The sequence below is a fragment of the Setaria viridis genome, chromosome 8 (assembly GCF_005286985.2).
Source record: "Setaria viridis chromosome 8, Setaria_viridis_v4.0, whole genome shotgun sequence".
Lineage (NCBI taxonomy): Eukaryota > Viridiplantae > Streptophyta > Magnoliopsida > Poales > Poaceae > Setaria > Setaria viridis.
Window position 1 is genome coordinate 1,410,623 of NC_048270.2, and position 24,816 is coordinate 1,435,438.

Below are 24,816 nucleotides of genomic sequence, written 5' to 3' on the forward strand. Positions count from 1 at the left end.
CGTCCTCACCCATCAGGGCGCCCAACGCCCGCGGATCCGGTGGCCTTCTCCCCGACCCCGGCGAGATCCAAGCAAGCCCCTGACCCTCCCCTACCCCGACCGGTAGCGCCCTTCCCAGATTCGGCAGCGTCTTCTCTCCTTCGGTCGACGACGGGCAGGCTGGTCGTCGTGGATCTGAGCAGGCTCCGTCTCCTCCACGTGATGCTCGACGTCGTAGCGAATCGGAGCAGTAGAAGCTCGCGCCTACTGATGGCTTCATGTTGTAATAGGTACCTCCTGGTGTTGCAGTAGTTATTTTGGGATGTTGCAACAGTGGCTTTTGATGTTTCATATGTTTTGCAACAGTTCGACTTGCCAACAATCGGGTGTTGCACCAACTTGTTCATGATGTTGCGTATAGTTGTTTTCTTTGTTTTGGTCTCTTATTCTTTCGTTGTTGCAATGCTGTAAGAGATGCTTTTTTTGTTGTTGCAATATATCTGTCTTGAATGTTGCACGAAGCGGTTCGAGATGTTTCATGCACGTAAAGGTGTTGCAATCCTGTGTTGCAAGTGTTGATTTTTAATGTTTCGATAGTTATTGTCCAATGTTGCTACGGAGCATCCGATAAAAAAAATTATCGGACGTCCGAGCGCCAGTACGTCCGTTTTCAATATAACGAAAGTCTAGCCGTTCAAAGTTGCCATACAGAGGATATCGGCAGTGTGCGAAAGTCTAGCCGTTCAAAGTTCCCATCTTTTGCCCTTCTTCTTTGCCTCCAATGAGCTTTTAGGGTCGGGGGTTTTGAGAATCGAGGCTTACCAGTGCACAACGAACCTAGAAGGAGCTCCAGGGGCAGGTAGCGGGCGGTGGTGATGGGAGAGATGGCGGCGAGGCGAGGCAGAGGGCGCGATGGATCCCGATTAGGTGATGGAGGAGGTGGAGGTGGTACACTGCCAGAGCCGGGCGGGGAGCCGGTGGCGGCAAGGAAAGCTTCGGTGGACCTGATGAGGAAGATGCCAGGGAAGAGAACAATGGGAGAGGATTAGCAGCAACTCCAGTCGCATAGGTACCAGTGGCGCGCGAGGGTGAGCGCACGAGCACCGCGTGCAGGCTGGTGGGCATCGGTTCAAGCGTGGTCGGGGTCTGGGCTGTGTATGGGTGAATGGATGAGGAAGATGAAGAGATAAGGTGGAGAGAGAGGTAGATTTGATCGAGCCGTCTGTTTCATATTTAAGGGTAAAAAAAAGCTGTAAGGAGATGGAATACTCACGCATACCCCATAGAGAAAACAAATCATGCATGAGACTCCTTGCAGGATAAGGAAATCTATTTGAGGAAGGATATCTCTAAGAAAGCCTAAAGACGAGTGGGAGAGTTCTAGTAGGTTTGGAATCTGATGTTTTTTTTTAAAAAAAAAAGATTGCAATCTGGCTTGTACTTGATAGGCTGGTGCTTTTTTTTTAGGGGGGATAGGCTGGTGCCTGAGTCACTCAAGTCCCGGCGACCGGCGTGGACTGGCCCAAAGTCCCATGGCATCACTCCATCGTTTCTCCCATCAGGTAGGGCGCCAGTCGCGCTGCGCGAGGTCAGGAAAGCCCTCAAACAGTCCTGTAATGTGGGCTCGGCCCACCAGGCCCACTCACAGCGAGACCGAGACGTCGCCGGCCGGCCGAATAATGTAGGAAGCCTCCGCCGCCGGCAGCGGCACAGTGTTTGGCTGGGCCATGATATGGAGGAGGAGGAGGCCGGGGTGCGGCGGTGGCTCGTCGACATCACCCGCTGGCGCCCCTCCCCCGCCCAGTTCGATGCCGCAGCCTCCCTCCTTCCCTCGCACGAGCGCCCCGCCATCGCCAGGTAAACTCAACTGCCCACCTTCGCACGAATCGCCGGCGCCGGCGCCGGCGCTGCCGAGGGAGCCGCTTTCATCTCCGCGGGAGACACACCTGTGGGTGAGGGAAGCGCGGCAGAACCGGAGGTGCTGGCATGAGATCGATGGACGGGAGCGCGGGATGCACACGGCAAGGCCAGCGGTGGCCGGCGGGCGGCAGCGCTGCGCCGCCGGTCGCCGGATGCCATGTCCGCCGCCCCCCGAATGTTATTATCAATTTGGCCCCTGAGTTTTACATATACCCCTGATTTGGATCGCGATAATTAGTCGCGATCCAAATATTTGCAAATAGGACCCTTAAATTTACAATTTGGATCGCGATTATTGATCTCGATCCTAATATTTGCGAAAAGGCCCCTGCTTTGGTTTGGATCGGCGCTTCCGGCTCCGATCTATCCGCCGCCGGTCAGAATCGTTAAGCTCCGGCCCGAATCAAGTCCAGGGCAAACAATTCGCTCCATTATTCAGTGGCATGGGCGCTGGATTCATCAACATCCGCGGTGATCCGAGCAAGCAGCCGTGAGCTTGACATCAACGGTTGGTTCGTAGCGAGCCTCGCCGCGAGCGTGCACTCCACATCGGTTGATCTCCGTAACTCAGTTAAATGCACTTTGTTCACCTTTGCAATTGAGACATCAGAATCGCCTCTGTGTGTCCGCCAATTCAGCTAGCATGCACGTTGCGGTTACCTTAGAACCAGATGGCATCAAATCGACCTCCTCCATGCCCCTGCAGGTTTGTGAAAGAAGATGACAGGAAGCGGGCGCTCGTCAGTCGTCTGCTGCAGTACTCGCTTGTACGCCGCGTTCTCCGCATTCCGTTTCACCAGATCAACATATGCCGCACACCTGAGGGGAAACCGTACCTGGTACTTGCATACACACTCTGTCCAATTATCATCCCTGTAATCATCATCGTTCGCTGTCAGCTGCATCCAATAAGCACCAAAACTTTTCTGTCTGGGTGCCTGGTCGGTTGCATTCTGTCACTGATCACTCCTATATTGATTTTTCTTGCAGCATAAAAATTGCTTAACCTTCCCAAACTTCAACTTCAACACCTCGCATCAGGGAGACTACGTTGGCATAGCATCTGAGCCGCTTTGCCTTGTTGGCCTGGACATTGTGTCCATCTCCAAGCCCCAGGGAGAAACCACCACCGAGTTTATCATCAACTTCTCTTCATACCTCACTGATCATGAGTGGAACTGTATTCTTCGTGCTGGTACACACAGTGAAGTGCTAACAGAGTTCTACAGGTATAACATTTCATTCAGGGATCTCTTGGTAGATGGCATATACATTCACAATCAGCATTTTAGAGCTAAAACTTCTATTGGTGTATGCAGCAAGCCATCAATGCACTGTCTATAATGAAGTACCCTCCTATGTCTAAATTTCTTCATAACCACCAGAAAATTTTCTGATGTTGCAAATAACCTTTGAAATCGGTTGAGCTGCATGTGGCTTCAAATTTAGATTTGGCATAATAAATCTGCAGTTTTGCCAATAAAGTGGGACTCCCGCACAGCTCCTCTTTCAGGTAGCTGAAGTGCTGAATGGCATCAGAAAAGTTGAAGGGAATATTTTCTCTCTCTTTAGAACAGAGTAGGTCTCTGTTTACAAAATCATGTACCTCAGAACCTATGCTTTCAGTGCTAAGCATGAAGCAGTTATGGTTTATCGTTGAGATTATTAAGTCGAAATCATAACAGTGGAATCGTAAAAAATCATGCCAATGTTAATGATGGTGTGCAGTGTTACTTCAAATTCAGTATGACATCACTCTGTTCTTCAATAGGTACTGGTGTCTCAAAGAAGCTTTTGTAAAAGCCATTGGTGCTGGCGTAGGATTTGGGTTGCATAGACTGGAATTCCACCATGAACACTGGACTAATATTTCTATCCATATTGATGGACAAGTGTCTAGAAAATGGAGATTCTGGCTTTTCGAGCTTGATGAAGTGCATTTGGTATGTATGGATCCTTAGTTCCTTACTACCATCCACTTCACATACACAGGAACCTAGTCCTATTACAGATACCGTCCATCCAGTTCTAGTCTTGTGGCTGCTTATATGCTAACCATCAACTAGTGGAAATTGCAGGCATCTATAGCAAAAGGGCATCCAGAGGATGCTGTAAGCAACTACAAGAAAACATTGTCCAATGCAACCGTTGTGCAGGAACAATTACATTCTACACTAGAGAGTCCAGAAGGAGCTTTCACTTTGTGGACAGTGGAACAACTTACACAATCACTGGAGTAACAGCCTTACAGGTATCAGGCATTCTTGAAATCTACTACAGCAGGACCAAAGGAAGAGATGTGTGAATATGTTCCCAGAATTCTAGACTCCTGATAATCTAATACACAGCCACATGGAAAAGGCTTCGTTTTACCTCTGTATTGCTTCTGTTACGGAAAGGGGTTCTTTTGGCCTTCTGTTTACCATAACAGAACATGACATCAGGAGCGCAAAGGTCTTCGCAATGGCTGCAACGCCTTTATCGTTCTATCCTGCATTCTTGCAGACATGTAGTGTCATGGGGCTAATAAGCATTGACGTGCCCTGCATTGACAAAAGAGGGATTTCTCTTGTAAATGAGATTTGAAAGAGATGAAGTGAAAGAGGAGGTTTTAGGATGAAATCAATCTGCCAATGAAGAGCAGGGGTATGTGAGGCTATGAGAGCCACATGTAGAATTGCAGGCGCGCTTTTATAGCAGCAGGAACCTCTGTTTGACTTCCTAGTTCTGATGTATGCAAATACTCGAAGCTGTGATGCTGACACCTAGACTTTGAAAGTGCTTGCCAGAAACAGGAGCCCTGTTTGGATACGCTTTTTCTAGCCATGCTTGGATTATAATCTAAGCGAAGATTTCTCGCTTCTCGCTTCTCGTAGTTCAAATCTGAAGCGACTTACCACATAAGCGAGAATCGGTGGAAATAAGCAAAACGTTTGACGGGATTCTTACTTATTTCCACCAATAAACCGCTTATAAGCGGAAATAAACGGGACCTATATCTGTCACCAGATACACCCAACTGTGGAAGGATAACTGCCCTCCTCCTTCCCGGCATTCCCTCCCTACCCTCCAAACTACAAAACAATTTCTGTTCCGAACTGCAAAATTTCCCAAACTAAGCAAAAACAATTTCCTCTCTCTACCTCGGCCTCCATCTCTCGTCGTCCAGGTCCGTTCATGTCTGTGGCTGCCTGCCGTCCGCCGGAGCAGGCAGCACGCGTCCCCCGCAGCCATGGGCCAATGCTGCTCCAAGAGCGCCGGGAATGCCGCCGCCGACGCCGACGCGGACGCGCCACCCAAGGCGGCGGAGGCGCCGAGCCGCGGCGCGTCGGCGAACCACGGACGGCCGTCGTCGTCCGCGAAGCCGGGCTCGCCCACGGCCGCCGCCGGCAGGGCGAGTACGAGCAGCAGCAAGCCGGCGGGGCCCGTGGGCCCGGTGCTGGGGCGGCCCATGGAGGACGTTCGCACGACGTACTCGATGGGGAAGGAGCTCGGGCGCGGGCAGTTCGGGGTGACGCACCTGTGCACGCACCGCGCGACGGGGGAGAAGCTGGCGTGCAAGACGATCGCGAAGCGGAAGCTGGCGAGCAAGGAGGACGTGGACGACGTGCGGCGCGAGGTCCAGATCATGCACCACCTCTCCGGCCAGCCCAACGTCGTCGGCCTCCGCGGCGCCTACGAGGACAAGCACAACGTCCACCTCGTCATGGAGCTCTGCGCCGGCGGCGAGCTCTTCGACCGGATCATCGCCAGGGGCCAGTACACGGAGCGCGCCGCCGCGTCGCTGCTGCGCACCATCGTGGAGATCGTGCACAGCTGCCACTCCATGGGGGTGATGCACCGGGACATCAAGCCCGAGAACTTCCTGCTGCTCAGCAAGGACGAGGACGCGCCGCTCAAGGCCACCGACTTCGGCCTCTCCGTCTTCTACAAGGAAGGCGAGGTGCTCAGGGACATCGTCGGCAGCGCCTACTACATCGCGCCCGAGGTGCTCAAGAGGAGGTACGGCCCGGAGGCAGACATCTGGAGCGTCGGCGTCATGCTCTACATCTTCCTCGCCGGCGTGCCCCCGTTCTGGGCAGAGAATGAGAATGGCATCTTCACCGCCATCCTGCGCGGGCAGCTTGACCTCGCCAGCGAGCCATGGCCGCATATCTCATCGGGGGCCAAGGACCTCGTCAAGAAGATGCTCAACATCAACCCCAAGGACCGGCTCACGGCGTTCCAGGTCCTCAGTAAGTACTATGGATTTCATCCGTAGTAGCAATTAGCAGCACATATATATGGATTTCAATGTGACACTGACACAACAAATTGGCACATGAATATCTCAACTTGTAGATCACCCATGGATCAAGGAAGATGGAGATGCACCTGATACGCCACTTGACAATGTTGTGCTCAACAGGCTCAAGCAGTTCAGGGCCATGAACCAGTTCAAGAAAGCGGCACTGAGGGTACCATATACCTGATAGAAACTCCATATATCAAACTGCTGAAGAACAATGCTTATACAATGCAAATTTTGATTGTGCCCTCAACCTAATGCAGATCATAGCTGGATGCCTATCCGAAGAGGAGATCACCGGGCTGAAGGAGATGTTCAAGAACATCGACAAAGATAACAGTGGGACCATTACGCTTGATGAGCTCAAAAATGGGTTGGCCAAGCATGGAACAAAGCTGGCTGACAGTGAAATTCAGCAACTGATGGAAGCAGTGAGTTTTCAGAGTACAAATCTAAAAAAAACATATTGTTCTATTCGAAGTTAGAAGGTGATATGGAAAGATCCCCTTTTGATTCCTTTTATATAATTCCAGGCTGATGCTGATGGCAACGGGTTAATTGACTATGATGAGTTCGTCACGGCTACAGTACACATGAACAAACTGGATAGAGAGGAGCACCTTTACACAGCATTCCAGTATTTTGACAAGGATAACAGTGGGTAAGTTGAACGTTGAAACCAACACAGCTGAGACACCTGAGTTCACGACTACAGATATTATAGAACACATATACTTCATTTATCTTGCAGGTACATTACAAAAGAAGAGCTTGAGCAAGCCTTGAAGGAGCAGGGGTTGTATGATGCCGAGAAAATCAAGGAGGTCATCTCAGATGCCGACTCTGACAATGTAAGGAACAAATATTATGTAAATTTAGTTGACATAATAAACAACAGAAACCACAACATCATCAATGTTACGATGGGGGAGTTATACAGAAATAGAATCCAGTAGATCAAAGGATTAAATTGTCATGATTAATTGTTCCTCTACTGATTGTATATGTTTTTAGTTAAGACACTAAGATTTATTTTTGCACATGTAGGATGGAAGGATAGATTATTCAGAGTTTGTGGCGATGATGAGGAAAGGGACAGCTGGTGCTGAGCCAATGACCAACAAGAAGAGGAGAGATGTAGTCCTATAGTGAAGCAGAAAGTGTGTAATGTGTATAGCAGCTCAAACAACCAAATTTGCACAGCTGTACACAAATGCAATGGAGTTACTTTTGCGATTCAGTTCATGGATGGTTGTGTACATTGAGCAATATGATGGCCATTCAGCATGTGCATATTTCAGAAGACTACTCATGGCATCTATTATTCTCATTTGTTCTTGCACAAAAACAGATGATATGTTTGAGGGAACATCATCCAACAAGACCTACTGATACAGAAAAACTTCAGTAGTTCAATGCAACTTTCTTCACACAAATTGCAAACTGAACAATTGATAAGGGTAACCATATGACAGAAGGCACAATGATGTCAGTTTATCAATTAAAAAATGAGGATATTTGCGTGGTCCAAAACAGACCTCAAATAATAAAAATATACAATGGGCCAATCGGGGAACCTTTCTCTACATAAAAGAAATGGCTATTGCAATGAGCACTTGCACAGACTGTACAAGGAATTGGGAGAATGGCCTATATGCTAACAAGGAAGATATTATAGTTTAATTATTTCATAGAACGTGTTTCTTGCATGCGGCAGAATGAATAAAAATATGAAATAGAGGAATTGGGAAATTTGTTCTTACCAAGGAGAAATCAGTTAGTGGTTTCTAGAGAACCCTTCACTTGCAGAGCTTCACGTTCCCTTTGGCGGCGTTCTCTCTATCAGGTTGGACATAAAGTTACATGATATACACGGATAAAAAACTGGAACTTGATTTAGTGTATCAGTGTTACCATGTTAGACTTTGTATAACTTGTCTCAGAACATGTGCATATCAAATCAAGAAAAGAACACACCGATAACAAAAGGTCTCCACCCAAAGGCATTATTCCAATACAATATTGCAAGAACTCCTGAAATATATCCTTAAATCTATGGAGCTAAAATTTCACAGCAACATGCAAAATATAGTTACTCTCATTTTTATTCCAGCCAGGCGTTCCCACAAACAGTCTCTGCACAAATATGCAGCAGGAAACAGGCACCCAAAACACAAATCCATTTAAAAGAACATGCACATTATTGGCTTGAAAATAAGAACCGCAAGGTGATGCAATCCTAATCAAAGGAAAAAACCAGTAACCCCCGTCCCTGGCCACAAAGGCATTTCTGCAAACAGCTGACGCGCGCACTCCAAACAACAGCGATCAGCGAGTGCTTGCAATTAAAGGCGCGGCAGCCAGCATTGCTCAGCCAGAGTGTCAATATTTCTGCTATAGTACTAGTAAAGGAGGATTAAAAGGCTACAGCCCTGAGCCCTGACCCTGCGATGGGAAGGACGGAAGGAAGGTGGAGGAAAAGGACTGAGGCTGGTACCCTTCGTTCCCAGTAGGGGTGGAAGCAGACGAAGTCGTAGACGGGGGAGATGGTGTTGACGAGCACGAGGTTGACGCCCATGAAGACAAGCAGCCCCGTCATCGGCCGCGCTCGGTGCGGCATCTCGCTCTCTCCCCTCGCCCCTTCCCCGCCGGCACCTTCCTCGGCCGAGACCAGATGAGAGACGACTCGTCAACGAGGGGTGAACACCTCAAGGACCAGAGCGAGGCGAGAAGGGCGGCTGCGTCGGATGTTCGGCGAGATCAAGGAGAGCGGCGGCGCGGCCGGTGTGGCGGTGGGGGGCCTGTCACCGGGCACCGGCGCACGGCGAAGCGAGAAGAGCGGTGGTTAGGATCAAGCTACGCCGCACACCTCTGATCCGACGGCTACAGATGCCCCGCCTAACTGTGAAGGTCCGGAGTAAATTGTCGTTGATGGACAAGCTCAAATATAAGGCCCAATAGGCCAATACAATGTAGGCCCATATGGGCCCGTCCGAACCCGGAGGAGACTGACAGACAGGATTCAACCCTACGAAGGCCGCTCCCCTTTGCATCCCCTTTTTTGCGTCGAGGGTACCAAATCAACCCAAACCCTAGCATCCCCTTTGCTCCAGGGAGACGAAGATGGCGCCGAAGAGGAAGGCGAATGGCGACAGCGTGGGGGGATCGCAAGCTGACGAGTTCGCAAAGCCGTCGGACGACACGAAGGAATCGTCAGCCGAGTTCCCCAAGCTGACGAGTTCGCAAACCCTAGCGTGCAGCTGGCTCCGCATCGTTATTCCCCCGCCCCTTCCTGTCATCGCCGTCCGCCCATCATCCTCCGCCTCCGGAGTCGGGGATCCAGTACCCAACGGAGGGTCCGAGCCACGCACAGGAGGCACCGAATCGCAAGCGCTTGGTGCTGGAGAGGACTGCCTGCAGGGAGAGCGGGAGGCGGCGGTGGACCGGAGCCGAGGATCCTCGAGCGGGCGGGGAATGAAGGTGTGATCGCGGAGTAGGCGGCAACGCGTATTGTGGTAATTTTCTGAGTGTCTAACTAACTTCCTCGACCATTATGACGAGTCATTGGTCTAATTGCAGTTGTATGTGAGCAGTGTTTTGAGTATGAACACTGGATGCTTTGTTTGATGATCTTTTGTGAATATGCCATGCTAATCGTTTCTGCATATAATTTCCCCTCTTAAGTAGGCTAACATGGAACACATTATGGATTCTGCTGTTTTGTGGCAACTTTAGACGATATGCGACCCCTTCAATTCGTTAGGCTATTTGATATGGTCCATAGAATTTTGGAGATAATTTCCCTCATAGGGTTGTGGGGATGGAAATTGCTGTCTGTGTGAGGAGTCTTAGCCATACCCATTGATGTTGTGGGATTGTTTCCAGTCTTTGATCTAGGATGTATTTGATCTCCGCCGCCGTCTTTGTTTCCGTCGTTCGACGTTTGCCGTAGGTGAGCATACCAATATACTCTATCAAGTTCCTGGTTCTCAGCCGTCTTTCTGTGCTTTGCCACTCATCCCGGCCCGTCCCTCGTGCCTTGCAGCGCTTGTGTGCGCCGTCTGTTCTTCTTCCCCTGGCAACAACTACGAGGTGTGCTACTCTGTACGTGCATGTGCATGGTGTGCGTTCTGTGTGCATGATGCGTGTGTGGACTGCCAGCGATGGCCGTAGGCACCAGGAGAAGCCCGGCCGCCAGCACCTCAACGCCGTCGTTGCCACACATGCCATCGTAGCCACCAGCTTGCTGCTGCTTTTGCTTTGCCGAGCTGCGCCAATGCCGTGGCCAGCCTTGCAGAAGGAAACCACCGGCCATGAAGTCCAAGCAAGATGACAGCTATAGCAAGAGACACGTTTGTACAGAAGCAAACAAGTCATCGTTCAAACTGCTGGGGATCGTCAAAACACTAAACACCCTCGAGCATCGTTCGTGGGTAAAAACTCTCTAATCTCGTAAGTTCTGGACCAAGGAATAAAATTTAGTTAACCTCGCAAGTTCTTATAGGTAGTAAAACTCGTACCCTCGCATCTTCTTTGTGAATGGAGGGACTCGAAACTGGCGACTGATAACCAATGACTAAACTCCAACTGAGCTAACCCTTGAGTGACCCTTGAGTGTTCGAAGTCGGTCCTAAATACTGAGCTTTTACCTTCTTACTCTTTACTCACGAACGGAACTTGGAAGGAGACTTCGCGAAGTTATAAGTTCTCGGTGCAGCCTAATGAACCAGGTGCCACGAGGTTGGACAACTTTCTCGGACCGAGGGTGGAGACACGAGGTTGGAGGCTTGATCTAGCGCGAAGGTGAAGTCTTGGAAGGATGGAGGCATGAGAAACGTGACCACGTGAAGGACACGTTACCCCCAATGACCTTTATGTACGACATATCCTAGGAATGTAGTGGTTGAGGAAGGACATTTTCGGAATATAAAGTAGCTCATGGATCACTATAAAAGGGGAGCCCTGCCCCCATTGTAAAGAGAGACCCGTCATTTTTCCTATTTTCCAAGCATTATTCTCTTTTATTCACAAATCTATTCGGTATCAAATTCTTTTTAGATCAACAGGACCCACCGTGTTCTCAACCACGAAACAACCCACGATGCCACAACCAAAGAAGAAGAAGATCACACTGCAGGAAACCACCGAGAGCGAAAGAGAGCAAGAGAGAGGACTTATCCCTATTGATCAAGACGACACAAACACCTTAGAGAGATTAAAAGGAGTCGAGGCTAACTTATGAACAAGAAGTGAGAAAAAAAAAGAGTCGAGGCGGAGATAACAACCAGAAACAAGCACAAGAAACCATTTACTTGGAGCGACAAAAGGTTGAACCTGATGTCAAACGTGAACGACGGAAAGGTAGGGGAAAGAGGTCAGGCGAAGAGGACAAGGGAGGTGCGCCATCAAAGGAACCCAAGGTTGATCACCATGGACAAGAGGTTTCTGAGGTCAAACAAAATGAAGATAACAAGGCGAATGAACGATCGGAGGAACTCCAGGTTGATCCCCATGTACATCAGGTCCCTAAAGTCAAACAGGAAGCATCTGTTGGTCGTGGGCGCAATGTCAATAACAGGTTTGCTACTTATTTATTTAATTGTAGTCACTAACATGTTGTGGTTGTTCACTAATAAATCTAAAATAAAAATCAATAGGCATTCAAACCAACTGGAAAGCTTGTTAGCTTTGATGTCAGCAAAGAGGTGTCCTTTGGAAATTATTGATGACAGGGATAAAATACTGAAGTTTCCTGGTTGCTCATGTGGGCTTTATATGGAGGTCAGTATAAGATTGAACTTCTTGTCACATAGAGTAAGTTTGTTCTTTTTGGGTTAATTTGTTATGTATGACAGTGGTCCAAGAAAGACCACCAGTACTTCTTGTGGGGAAGCACTGCAGAGGGAAAAATCCAGATAAAATTTGAATTCCATGGAGGTGAAAATCTCAAATATGTTCTGTTATTTATTCTGAATGCTTGGAAAGTCTTGTGGACTTATTTTTTAAATTGCATAGGATTTGAACCTTCTGCAAATCTATTGGATGTAAAGAAGCCAATGTTGGCATTCTCTGAATCATTTGGTCTTAATAATTGCTGGAGAGAAGTGAAAAAAATGCTTCAAGAGGTAAGAAAGAAAACTTGAAGCAAAGAATAACATCTAACTTTGTATATGAAATTATGGATCATAATGTTTCCTCTTGCAGCTGTTTGGACATGTGGACGGAGAAGTACCTGCTGGTGGCTATGATTATATGCTTGCATTCACCTGGACTGGAGAAATGTTACTGTGCTTTGATTTGGTTTGATGGATGCATTTATCCTCCTTTCACTAAAGCATGGCAATTATATTGCATTGGTCTTGTCAATTGTCTAATTTGAGTGCTCTACATGTTTGTTTCTGTCCTATAACATAGTAAAATATGTACATCCACATTGTCTTTGTGAGTTTGAATTTGATCTCTCGTTTGCTTCCCTTGACTTCTAAATACCTCAAAGGCTTAGCTTCATATTTTTGTCACATTTCTTCATATTTGAATCTCAAATTTGCATTTTTGTCAAATTTGACCTAAATTTGGTTTTAGCCATAATATCTTCTTTTCATCTCAATTTCACCGTTAACATTTTAAGAATCATTCTTAAGCCTTTAACAACTAGGTTGTTACAAAAACATTTCAAATAATGTGAAATCCAGAAATATAGGATGCTTGGTGGAGGGGCAGGTGATGAAGATCAGCACTTGAGGTAGTGGAGCCTAACCTGTTTGATTTCTTTGGTTATGAGCAACCAACCAACAATGTAAACCTGCCTGGGAACTTTAACAATGCAAATCATGATGATCAACTTTAGAATGGCAACAAGAGGAATGGCAATGCAGCTCAACGTTTGGATAGAAGTTGATTGGCAGGAGATGCTACTGCACAGCCATTGCTGTGTGACATGTTCGGTTTCTGAAAAGTGGGAAGCAAGTTACTAAAGACTCACTGCTATTGTTTGGATATAGCAAGTGACTGGATAATACATTGCCTAATCTGTGGGAGGTTCCCTTTTTTTTCTTCTTTTGAATTCAGATCTCGTCTCTAGGACGATCCAGAAGTCCTTTTAGGTTTGTCCTTGATGCAGCATGTTTAAACTGTTTTAGTTGTATGCACAGAAGAAGAAAACAGCGAGAAAACTGTGGGTTCTTCCTGAATCTTAATCCAAAATTCCGGATAGTCTTAGCAGATGAGTTGGGAGCACTGAGAAGGATAATCTTTTGAGGGATACATATTGCCTAGCACTATGTTGTTATTCCTTGACTTCGGAAGTTTTTATCCCTATTTCTCAGTTTTTTTTTTACTTTGCAAAGCTATTGATTTCAAGTTTCAGATGCTAAAAAGTTAGAAGCAAACTATCGGAACCAATGCTGTTTGGTTCGCCAAAATGTAAAGCAATTCCATTACAGAGAGCAGGTTACTGTTACATCTGTTTGCCTTTAATTCTCTGTAATCGGTCACCGTGTGATTAGATCCTAGTCTAATACAGACTCTATATACCACTACTTCGCCGTATCAGAACGCCTCCCATCTCCTGACACTGCTATGTTGCCGGCCCTGTAGTTGCTCTTCGGTTACACCCTGAAATTTTTGTATTTCAGGATATGATTAGAAACAACAATTAAACCATAATTTTCTTATAATTTTAAAATTTTCCTACATTTATTCTCTTTACCGGAAATTTAGTATAGGAAAATAATTGTTTGTTTTTATCGGAATTAAATAATGTTGTTCAGTGAGTGTTGCATTCATGCCGATGCATCCTGGTGTTTATTGAGTTCAAATGTTTTAAAATGCACCAGGTTCTTCTGAGAATTTTCCAGCCTTTTCTGGAGTTTATTTTCATTTTTTTAGAGTTAAATCTATTTATTAGAAGGCTTTAAATTCTTTTTCACGAGCTCCAAGTATTTTATTTCAATTCCTTGTGTCCCAATCCAACTCTGAGATTTATCTCGGAATTTTTGGAAGTTTCTAGATATTTTTCTTGCTTTAGAAAACGAGTCCGGCTATTTTTAGAATTGTTTTCGCGCAGATAAATAATCCAAAAATTCCAAAAATAAAGAAGTCAACCCGAAAATATAGCTCTTTCCAAACCCAGTCTCCCTCTCGATACGCGCTTACCATCTGATGAAGCAGGATCGTCGCTGCAAACCGTGGGTGGCAGATCCCACTCCTAGACGAAGCGGGAGTTCTGGAACTCGAGATCCTGGTGGTTGTTGGGGTCGACCAGCGCGAGGTTAGGCACCTTGCCCCGTGGCAGGCCGGCGGCGATGTACTTGTGGTGGGCTCAGATGTGGGCGAAGGGCACCTCGTACTCGAACGTCCAGGGGGGAGGGCGGCGGCGGCGTAGGGTGAAGGGGTCGGGGACCGGAGGGTTTAGGGTGGGTTTCGGCTCGCCGGCTCGCTCGTAACCTGGGCACTGCGCAGGCTCACGGGACAGACGCCGAGCGGAAGAAAAGTACCGGATGGTAATTGGACGGTTGGATGATCTGGATACAAAATAAGCTATTCTGCGGCCGGCTGCAGATAAATAGATCAATAGATATATATATATATATATATATATATATATATATATATATATATATATATATATATATATATATATATATATCAACGCGTTCGTCTCGATGCGAGGATTCCATATCTGAAACGCTTTTCGCGAGTTACCTCTCCTAGCTCTGTTGAAGTCAAAGTTTGGTCTCCGGCGAACTCCGACGAGCAATTGCTCGCGACCAAGCGTCTCCGACGCAATCCGACACCAATCTTGAGCTTGTCTCGTCGTCCTCTACGCCATGGTGTGATCCGTTCAAAACTTCTACAACGAAGTGGGCGTCCTCTCCAACTCCGGCGATTTCGATACCGTCAAAGGCCGAGAGGCAACGCAATACAACTTCATACCGTTATTGAAAACAGATTTTGATACATATATCAATTAACTTATCATTGGCAATCACCGATGACAAATCAGTATGTTTGTTGTACTTTGATGGGTATTCTGATTGCAATTGTTGCTTGCTACCAAGTTTTTCATGTTACCACGGAAAATTGCGCATCTCTACATGTTGCAGTAACAGACAACGTGCTCATGGCTCGTAAAATGATACCCACTAGCATAATCCCTTTTCATAGGTTAAGCAGGCAAATTAAAGGCCAGACATATGGAAGAGGCAACACGCAAAACTTTCTACCAATGCTATCTTATCGTACAATAAGGCAATCCCAGTTATCCTCTAAGTTGACTCTTCTAACTCTTCTCCAAATCGATCCAGCCGTGACACCTCTGCATCGTAATCACGGATTAGAGTATGGTTAACAGAGCCATCATCTTCACTCGCATGGATTTGCCGCCCACCGAACCTGCAAGGTAAAAATTGGAGAACAAATTTTATTACAACAGAATCAATCCAGCAGCACAAATGTTACTTGATCAGCATTCTTTTATATAATCAGAGTTAGTTGTATATTTAATCAGATGGCAAAATTTTCCACAACATTTCAGACTCATATCAATGAGGAAAAAATATATTAAAGGTTTTGTCAGGGAAACAAACACGAGATGCAACCCAAAGTTCCATCAGCATTCAGCTAACATCACCGCATCAGAAATAAAGGGGAAAATAATTATTCGTGTTAACTTACCATCTGCCATTCATCTTCTCTATGCATTTGGCGCCATCTTTCCGGTCTTTGAATTTCACCAATATGACACCTTGTGGATGATTTTCACAAACCTGCATGCAGAAACATGTCAAATTAACAACAGTGGTTTGGTGGAAACCAGAGAAGGATGCAATAGGCACAATTTGGTGAGTTGTGGCTGATCCATGCCAATCTGACTTCGTTTCAGATGATTTATATGGTATAAAACATGCATCTAATTATTATATTGAAAAGATGAAAAGTTTGTTTTGCAATGAAACTGGTAATATCTATTTTCCAGACAAGTTCAGAAAAGTTTCAAATCTCGGGGTAGGTGTACCTTGACATTATCCACTGGACCAAACTTGATGCATTCCTCTCTAACATCTGCCTCAAGCTCGGAAAGAAGTTCTTCATCAGCCTGCAAGTTTAGGATATTCATGGTTAATCCAATACAAATGGGAAAAAAGTTGCTATGTAGCATGAACCTCATAAAAGAAATCTAAAATCATCTAAGGTGCAACCAAGTACAGGTAAGCTCAGTCCCAGATCAAAAGCACACATATTGCAGAAGGCACCAAGCATACTTCAGATACTTACTCTCAACTCAGCCGGAGTGAACATGTGCCGCAAAATAACGGTAGTAGGAATCATCACCTTCTTATCATCATGCCCACCTAGTTAGAGGAAATTATTAAGAAAAAAATGAGGTTATATCCCAGTTTTGAATCAGCTATGATTAAAATAACTACCAGAAAACAACAATCCAAATTACCCCATCCAAGCATTTTGTCTTCAACCTTCTTAGTCTTCCTTTTCTTTTGTTTATCAGTTTTCTTTGCAATGAAAACATCACCTGAAACACATGTGACGACATCAGTAATAAGTTTTGTAGCTGATGGCACACAGAAGGTGTTTGGTTGTTATAGAACCATGGAACAATACCTTTCTGCTCAAATTTGGCCGGACTTACAGACATCAGAATCTTGCCACCAGGACGGAATGATGTCCCATCCAACAACTGAACTGCTAAAGCTACAGAAGGCTCCTGTATCATGGAAAGGGAAAAGCACATGAAAAAAAAATGCATAGGGATTCCAAATAATCTGAGCAGCTTAACAAGGAGATACCTTGAGATATGTCACCAATGCGTCACCTTTTTTCCTCCCGGTTTCCTTGTCGGTATAGATCTTCACCCGAGGCTTTTTAGTCTCAGGGTCCTGTAATATTGATTATCAACATGTGTCCAATGCTTAAAGTTCACGAAGAAAAAATAAATGCCACAAAAAAGATATTAGTAATAAGAGAAACAAAATAGTTATTCAAGTAAAGTAAATGTCAAATAAATCTTGTAGTATTTTTTTCAGTTTATTTAAGGCACCCACAGCATTCCATATATTAATGCATTATATCCAACTATAACATATGGGCATTGTGCCAATATCTAGTATCATAGTGCATGCTGCAAGTTTGGAGAACTGAAATTAGCTAATTGCTCAATTTGATAGTGAAATATATAACCCATGAGTTGAACAGTTTGCAAAAATGAACAGACTTGACAGGAACAATTGAAGGTCCCAAGATTTAGATAAGTCAAACTACAAACTTTTTGCCAGTATGCCAATTAGTTACATAATCAGATGGCAACTAGATACTAGATCACTAGTCCAAGACCAAGTACTGGCAAAACCAAGTTTCTTCACGAGAGAAATCAAAACATCACCAAGAGTGAATAACACAAACGCAACAATTTTGTCTCTGCAACACAGCAGATCAAAAGCATACCTCCTTTATTATTCCACACTTGGAAAATACCTCCACAATCTGCAAAAGAAGTGCAGCATCAGAAGTTCAGAACAAGCATTTTAAGAATAACCAACTGATTAAGAATGTGTTAAATGATCGTTCAACAAATGATCCTCCTTTTCGATAAAAACAAATGATCTTCCTAAAAGAGAAATGAAATATGGTTACAGAATTAGTTGATACACATAATTTACCTCCTCCACTGTGACATCATCAGGCAGACCATTTACATAGACATGCGTGTTGACTTTGAGATCAAACCAACTGTCTGGAGGTTTGTTAGCTTCCTACCACAGAAATCCAACAGATTAGTAGAAGACTAGATGCAACCAGTCGAACTTACCAAGAACTCCCACAATGACTTGGAAACAATACCTTCTTTTCAGCTGGCGTCTCAGAAGATTTCCGCTTCTTGTCCCCTTTCTTTTCTGCTTTGTCTGATTCTTTCTTTTTGTTTCCATCCAGAGTGTTGATTTCTTCTACTGCAGAAGGACCAGGGATATCTGGCGCCTGAAATACTTCTTCCTCAAGTGCAAAAGTCATCTCTTCAACAGCATAATCTTCCTTTTTACCTGATAAGTCATTCTACAAAGGTGTAAGAAAAATTAGAACATATTTTTTAAAAAAAAACAATAGGAATATTACAAGGATGAAGGGAAGGTTGTTGTGCTCGAAGGATTCACAGCTGAATATGATATCTAATGAAATACTCCTTATGTATATAGAATAATTGTTGCCAACATAAAGTGATAAGAGGAACTAAAGGATACCGAGTGGACTAACAAGTAAACTGTGATTTATACATGCATTTGCTGGAACAAAACATAGATATTTAATCCTTCAAATAAAACTTAGACAATGTGAAAACTAATTAAGAAACTACTGTCTTAAGCAAGCTAGCAAAGCAAGAAGGGTTGTGGTAAGGGGCAAGAAATGATGAGAAAGTAAGCTGTAGATTAAAGAATCATTAATGAGGTTTTCACTTTCTCTAAAGTTGCTAATGTGAAACATAAGATTTTTTTTTTTTTGGAACTTGGCTTCAGTACTGAAGCTTACCAGGCCTTTTGTTTCACAAACATAGCTTGAAATCTTGCACCAGCAAAAGTAGCTAAAGAAAAATATAAACGATGATTAACTGAAAGTAAAAACCAACACGATGCTCAGATTAATTAAACATCTCCTGAACCTTGAGTGAGAAGAAAAATGGTGCTCCAAGCATTAACTGCCAAGCTAATACAATCTTCAAGAAACAAATAGTCTATTAAGGTATGGCTGGAATTTTTCATTTCGCCGGTCCTTTGTTACTACGTAATCACATATCAACTAACCCAATGATATACCACAATGAGTTTTCATCAGATGCCGATTTGCGATTTTTCATAAAGAAAGTACAGGACATCTAAGCTAACTAGGAGACTATCATGTACTTCAACTTTGAAAAGGCACAAAAAATTAACCAATAAAACTAGGTAGTGTATATAAACCTAGCAATTGCAAGGACAGGTGAGCAATACTTACTTGAGGAACCCATGCCCTCAGAGTACGGTCCCATTTGTAAATGGTGCCATCATCATCGGTAAACTCCTCCTCTCCATCCGGTGGGGTTGCTGGCCGCTCATCATCCAGCTGGTTCACATCACCATCTTCAGCACTGCCTTTCAAGGCCTCAACCTCTGCCTCGGCTTCTATAACCTCCTTCTGAAATTTCTCAAAATCATCTTCAGCATCTGGAGCAACTGCACATGAATTCAATGAATGAGAGAAGCGAACCTTACAGAATTTCCATGTAAAGATGCAGTACAAGACAACAGCACATTAACCTTGTTCGGATTGATCCTTTGCTGCGACTGCAGTGTGTAACTCAGGGATCGACGAGAGTGGCATCCATTCAGTCCTCCCTTCTGCCCAGAGCATTGTGCTCTCATTGAGATAACCGTTTGCAAAATGTTCTGCAAAGAGAGCAAAATGTTGTTACATTTTCAATATTAGCTGGGCGGGCGAATAATAAGCATAATTCTTCAAATTAAAAAGCGTGGAAGCGAAACCTTCTGCACGAGATCATCTACACGTTAACTAAACTTCAGGAAATGAGAATTAAATAAGCTTGAAGCTAGCTTCGGCAACAAAACGATCAAACAATTCCACCTCATGGACTAAACCCTAAGCCCAACCGCAGAGAGAAAACTCTAATTGAAATGCACTAAATTGCAAGGAGGAAGCGGGATATGGTCACCTCGAAGCTCGGCAAGCGCGTAGGGGCCGACACTCTCCTGGTTCGGGCCGAGCACGTACCAGCCCACCTCGCCGGCGGCGGCTGAGCCGCTGGTCTCCATGGGCATCGAATCCGGAAGAGAAGAGAAGGGGAGGATGAAGCGGGCGGGTACTGGGGGAACCAAGAGGATGGGTGCCGGCGGCGGGGAAGGAAGGCGGAGGCGACTGGCCGGAGAGGCGCGGGCGGCGGGAGGGGCGGAGTGGTCAAGCGGAAGGACGGCGAGTCGGAGAAGACTCGAGAATTGGAGTCACAGAGAAGAATCCATCTGGACGGGTGAGATAGCCCGTACGCACGCGATCGAACGGTAGTGGACAGGTTTCCCGTTTCCTTCCCTGGTCCGCTGCTATTCGTATCATTTTCGAATCCTATCATATCAAAAAAAAAAAAACTCGTGTGATTTTCAAGCCTAACATGCATGTATATTATTTTCCAATATGCCTTACTAGCTGGACTGATGTTTTAGACTGATGTTTGCTCATGAAAATAAACTCATGACCATAGCAAATAATGTCCAGAAAATGAATCCAATGAAAACATTTTTGTACCCAAAAAACTGGAAACTGTTTGAATCTTCATAGATTAGTTGATCGCATATCACAAAAGTTTGAACCTTAAGATACATCTGCGCCTTGAAAAAAGAATGGAAAAAAAGTCAAAAACATCCGTGGAGTTTGAGTTCACTGAAAGATTACAGATACTGATGTGCCTTTCTCTGCACAATATGATTCGGTCCATTTCCAGCCTACAGACGACTCTCTCACAGCAAAATCTGTTGCTACAACATCAAATGCGTAATTTTGTACAATCTTTGCTGCACACAGCTTCTGATAACATGCTATTGCTTCACTATATGTATGTGAATATATTGTACACCAAACCTTAAGCCGAAGCCACCATCAGCAAGGTGCCAGTATTGTCACACTCCTCATTATCCCTCAAACTTCACCAATGGTTTGGTCGCTCTGCAGGCCGTTCCCAATGTCTAGATGGTGCTGATATCAACTTTGCTCTTAACAATTTGGAAGGCAGGAGTAACCCAGTTGCCACAGTTGCACTGGATTCCTGACCAGTTGAAGTATCCTAACCGAGCTCCGCAGTGGATGCATGATAGCTTCCCCTCCAAAGCACCCTCTTCGACTGTTAGGTGAACAAAGGCACAGGTGGAAACCATGTAAGGTATAGTAGTCTAGTAGAAAACAAAAAAAAGGAGAAACACCATCACTCTAATAAGACCAGTAACGAAAGCATGTGCACGATTGCTCAATCATTGAGTATCTATGAAGGTTTCATTTATAAGATGACCTAAATATCAAATTATGAAAATGAATATGGATTCGGTGGGAACCAACCACAACACAAATAGGTAATTCATGACTCATACGAATTTCATACACCAAGAGGGAAGTAATAACATCAGCCTACCTGGAGTCATCCATTTCAGAGGCTCGATAAATAAAGACAAGCAATCTTGTTCTTTGTTGCTGTATGAATGACCACTCTTCCTTCGGTTCCAGTCAAAGCAAGATTCACCTTCACCAGGAACATGACTTATAACATTGTCCTCCACAGCAATAATTCTCCTGCATTTCCTGCAGCGGTAAGCAGTTTTATGTTGCCCTGTCTTTGAAGGATCTTGACAAGAGCCAGGTAGTGGAGAAAGGCCAGGGTCATCTTCAAACATATAGCTGCCTATTTTCTCCCCAAATTTGTAGGATTGACCTGTGGGAGGAAAGACAGGTTACAGAATACATGTTTGTTCAAATGAACTGCAATTAAAATGTAATTGTATTGAATCAAGATTAGCTATTTAAAGATGCTGAATATTCTCACACTAGATGTAAAGGAACGACAATGTTCATGATGCTGAAGCAGATCTAAGAACTTTTGAATCACATGATAAAACTAAGCATTTGACAATTTGACTATTTTGAGAGGAAAAAAATGATGAAACACATTTTTATTTATTTCAGGCACAGCTGCAGATCCTAACCATACAGCACTTGAAATGGATATAAGTTGGTCATCACAAGAAAATTTATCAATGAAAAAGCATTCAAACACTCTGGATCATGAATCAGGGATCTTCTGGCCATAGTCATCTTATACAGTTATGGAAAAGCATGCTTTCGATCTAGAGATATATCAGACCACAATTGGATTTTATATCAATAACCAACAAATTTATTTTTGGAAGCTTGCATCTGGCCTATTGGTCTACTTAAACCACACATGGCCAAGAACAACTAACCAACACTACTATTAGTGAGAGTAGTCAAAGAGGACCCAGCAAATAAAGCATAGAAAATACCCCAAGAAAACTGGAGAAAAGCCTATTGACTCAAATTTATGTCAGGACAACTAGTAACCACCACTTTAACCAAGATGGATCAAGACTAACCTAATAATTTTAAGCGGAATCTCTTGTACAAAGGACTTGAAGTATCGACTTTGAAGCCCATTTCTTCAAACAATTTCAACTGCACGACACAGAATGTTCAACTAAGCAACAAACACTCCAGGAGTTCATGTGCTGCCAACAGATCTTGAACAAATCTTACCTGGTCAAGAAAACCATCATTCGGGCATGCCAACTCAGAAATTTCCTTCAAAGATTCTAATGCTTCTGGAAGAAAATAACAAGCAAGGCCACATGAGTAAAATTCAACTGGAGTAGATGAAAAGATACATGTTATCTTTCCAGGAAAAGAGAGTTCAGACCTTCCAGAGGTTTCTGCTCTGATCTCATGAGATAAGCAACAATGATGGAAGCACTGCAATAAGTTTGAAAGTCAGTATGAATGCATATATATTATATAAAGATGAAAAAAGGAGCTGGCAGTATTAAAAGTGAACAGGCTTGTGCTAATCAATTTCCTCAATCGAAACACTATATGGGTATGTTAATCCAAATTTGCAATTGCAATTGCCAACCAGCAGCCTGCTGCGATTGGTTAGTTTCAGAAACATTCAGTTTTTCCATGCTGCGCCAATTGGTTAAGTAGGCAGTAACAGTTCGATTCTTGCTACCACACCGTACCCAATTCCATTGCTAAACATGATATCCCAAGATGGTACAGAACTACAGATCCTAAAATTACCCACAAAACGAAAACGGAAATGACAGTGCTTCTGAAGCCTACCTCCTAGATACCCCGGCAAAGCAATGGACGAGGACATTCCCCACCTTCCTGCCATCATCGATGAAGTCAAGGCAGGGCTCGAGGTGGTCGAGCAGGTTCTCCTCCTCCGTATCCCGTAGCGGCACGGCCATCCGCGTGACCCGCAGCCCTTCCCCAGCGCGCTCCACCACCCGCATCAGCGTCCCGGGGGGCACCGCAGCTGTCGGTGGCGCGCCCTCCTCGCCGGCGACGACGCGGCGGACCTCCTCGGTGGGGATGGCGAGGCCCGGGCGGCAATCGGTGATGAAGGAGATGGAGGCGGAGCTGACGACCGAGAGGACGTGAGTGAAGGTCGGGGTGGAGGAGGAATCCGTGAGGGCGGCGATGGCATCTTTGATGTCGCCGAAGTAGAGCCGCTCGCGAACGAGGTGCGGCATGGCGGCGGCGGAGGAAGAGACCGGTGAGAATCAGTGAAATCCGGCGAGTGAGTTCTTTAGACCACACCCCTTCTGTTTTTGCAAATAGACCCCTAATTTGCAAAACGAACCCTAAAATGTTTCATAAGACCCCCTACTTTGGATCGCCCCCTTTTTTGGGTCCCAGTTCTTATTGGCGCGGCGGCGGGGCTTCCTTGGCGAGACCCCGGATCCCCAACGGCGATCGGCGATGAAGGAGACGGACGTGGAGATGCGGAAGGTGAAATCGGCGCAGACAGGCTGATGCGGCGGCGAGGGCGACCATGTCGGATTGTCGACGGCGATGGCACCAAGAAAGAGGCAACCACGGCGACGAGGCGAAGCGCCGACGCACGACGCGGCACAGCGACAGGAATCTCTGCTAGTTTTGGGTGATCTATGAGAAGAACGGGCTCATCTTGCCCCTAAGATTTGGCACTTGTTCACTGAACTGCAGTGGCCACTGTGCATCTCTGCTAGTTTTATACCTAGTCGGTGTGATGATCCCTATCTGCATCTGTTTTTTTTCTTGTGTTTCGACCTGAATCAACCTTTGTTAGTCTTCCTTCCAGCTCCAGCATTAAGTGGAACTGTCAGAGAAGCATCATTTGCCCAATTAATTTTGCATATGTATGTTGAGCTGAACACACAACAAAATCTGCATTTTTCACAAGACGGTGTTTTTTTGTGGTGGTGGTGGTGGGGTGGGGGGGGTGGGTGGGTGGAGCGCCGGTTGAATGGCTCAAGATACGATGACACATCTGACTTGGGCCTGGTTTGGTTTACGCTGCTTATTTTTAAGCACCCGTCACATCGATGTTTAGATACTAATTAGAACTATTAAACGTAGACTATTTACAAAACCCACTACATAAGCGGAGGCTAAACGGCGAGACGAATCTATTAAGCCTAGTTAGTCCATAATTTGACAATGTGTTGCTACAGTAAATATTTGCTAATGATGGATTAATTAGGCTTAATAGATTCGTCTCGCCGTTTAGCCTCCGCTTATGTAATGAGTTTTGTAAATAGTCTATGTTTAATACTCCTAATTAGTATCTAAACATTCGATATGATACGTGCTAAAAATAAGCAAAGGAACCAAACAGATTCTCTGGAGGGTCTGACCTGAATGGTCTTTTCTGAGGGGCAGCTTGGTGTAGCTCATGGTTTTAGTTTGCCATGAGTATGGACAAGTAGCATACCACCTGCCTAATCCCAACAAGGTACAAACTCTCTGGTACCTACGCTAATTTCATCGTTCAGTGTCGTTACAGAGCTTGTGTAATCGTGTTGCCTTGT

The 24,816-nt window shown here is 45.1% G+C and overlaps 5 protein-coding genes across 6 annotated transcripts; 2 read left to right on the plus strand and 3 right to left on the minus strand.

Annotated features, from left to right (window-relative positions):
- The first annotated feature begins 1,678 nt into the window (after positions 1–1,678).
- LOC117866304 (uncharacterized) lies at positions 1,679–4,710 on the plus strand. 2 transcript variants are annotated; one of them, XM_034750491.2, is made up of 5 exons: positions 1,679–1,836; positions 2,224–2,738; positions 2,890–3,128; positions 3,671–3,842; positions 3,966–4,710. In XM_034750491.2, the coding sequence occupies exons 2-5, from the start codon at positions 2,571–2,573 to the stop codon at positions 4,137–4,139; spliced, it is 753 nt and encodes a 250-aa protein (XP_034606382.1). In that variant the 5' UTR covers positions 1,679–1,836; positions 2,224–2,570; the 3' UTR covers positions 4,140–4,710. The 2 variants fall into 2 exon arrangements, with proteins under 2 accessions (XP_034606382.1, XP_034606380.1); XM_034750489.2 differs by having other exon boundaries at positions 2,606–2,738; positions 3,978–4,710.
- Positions 4,711–4,889: 179 nt separating this feature from the next.
- LOC117866524 (calcium-dependent protein kinase 25) lies at positions 4,890–7,453 on the plus strand. The gene is made up of 6 exons (XM_072295586.1): positions 4,890–6,134; positions 6,241–6,356; positions 6,451–6,618; positions 6,721–6,848; positions 6,939–7,038; positions 7,235–7,453. The coding sequence occupies exons 1-6, from the start codon at positions 5,132–5,134 to the stop codon at positions 7,334–7,336; spliced, it is 1,617 nt and encodes a 538-aa protein (XP_072151687.1). The 5' UTR covers positions 4,890–5,131; the 3' UTR covers positions 7,337–7,453.
- Positions 6,715–9,085, minus strand: LOC140223589 (uncharacterized). The gene is made up of 3 exons (XM_072295587.1): positions 8,685–9,085; positions 7,951–8,026; positions 6,715–7,030 (listed from the first exon to the last, which is right to left on the minus strand). The coding sequence occupies exons 1-2, from the start codon at positions 8,805–8,807 to the stop codon at positions 7,961–7,963; spliced, it is 189 nt and encodes a 62-aa protein (XP_072151688.1). The 5' UTR covers positions 8,808–9,085; the 3' UTR covers positions 6,715–7,030; positions 7,951–7,960.
- Positions 9,086–15,155: 6,070 nt separating this feature from the next.
- On the minus strand, positions 15,156–20,206 carry LOC117833343 (splicing factor U2AF-associated protein 2). The gene is made up of 13 exons (XM_034712798.2): positions 19,902–20,206; positions 19,489–19,617; positions 19,187–19,404; positions 18,044–18,253; positions 17,863–17,955; positions 17,648–17,686; positions 16,993–17,082; positions 16,808–16,910; positions 16,638–16,718; positions 16,463–16,539; positions 16,203–16,283; positions 15,863–15,954; positions 15,156–15,580 (listed from the first exon to the last, which is right to left on the minus strand). The coding sequence occupies exons 1-13, from the start codon at positions 20,005–20,007 to the stop codon at positions 15,454–15,456; spliced, it is 1,446 nt and encodes a 481-aa protein (XP_034568689.1). The 5' UTR covers positions 20,008–20,206; the 3' UTR covers positions 15,156–15,453.
- Positions 20,207–20,494: 288 nt separating this feature from the next.
- LOC117833344 (uncharacterized) lies at positions 20,495–23,953 on the minus strand. Its single transcript, XM_034712799.2, has 6 exons — positions 23,081–23,953; positions 22,659–22,711; positions 22,499–22,563; positions 22,339–22,417; positions 21,363–21,659; positions 20,495–21,077 (listed from the first exon to the last, which is right to left on the minus strand). The coding sequence occupies exons 1-6, from the start codon at positions 23,494–23,496 to the stop codon at positions 20,923–20,925; spliced, it is 1,065 nt and encodes a 354-aa protein (XP_034568690.1). The 5' UTR covers positions 23,497–23,953; the 3' UTR covers positions 20,495–20,922.
- Between the last annotated feature and the right edge of the window lie 863 nt (positions 23,954–24,816).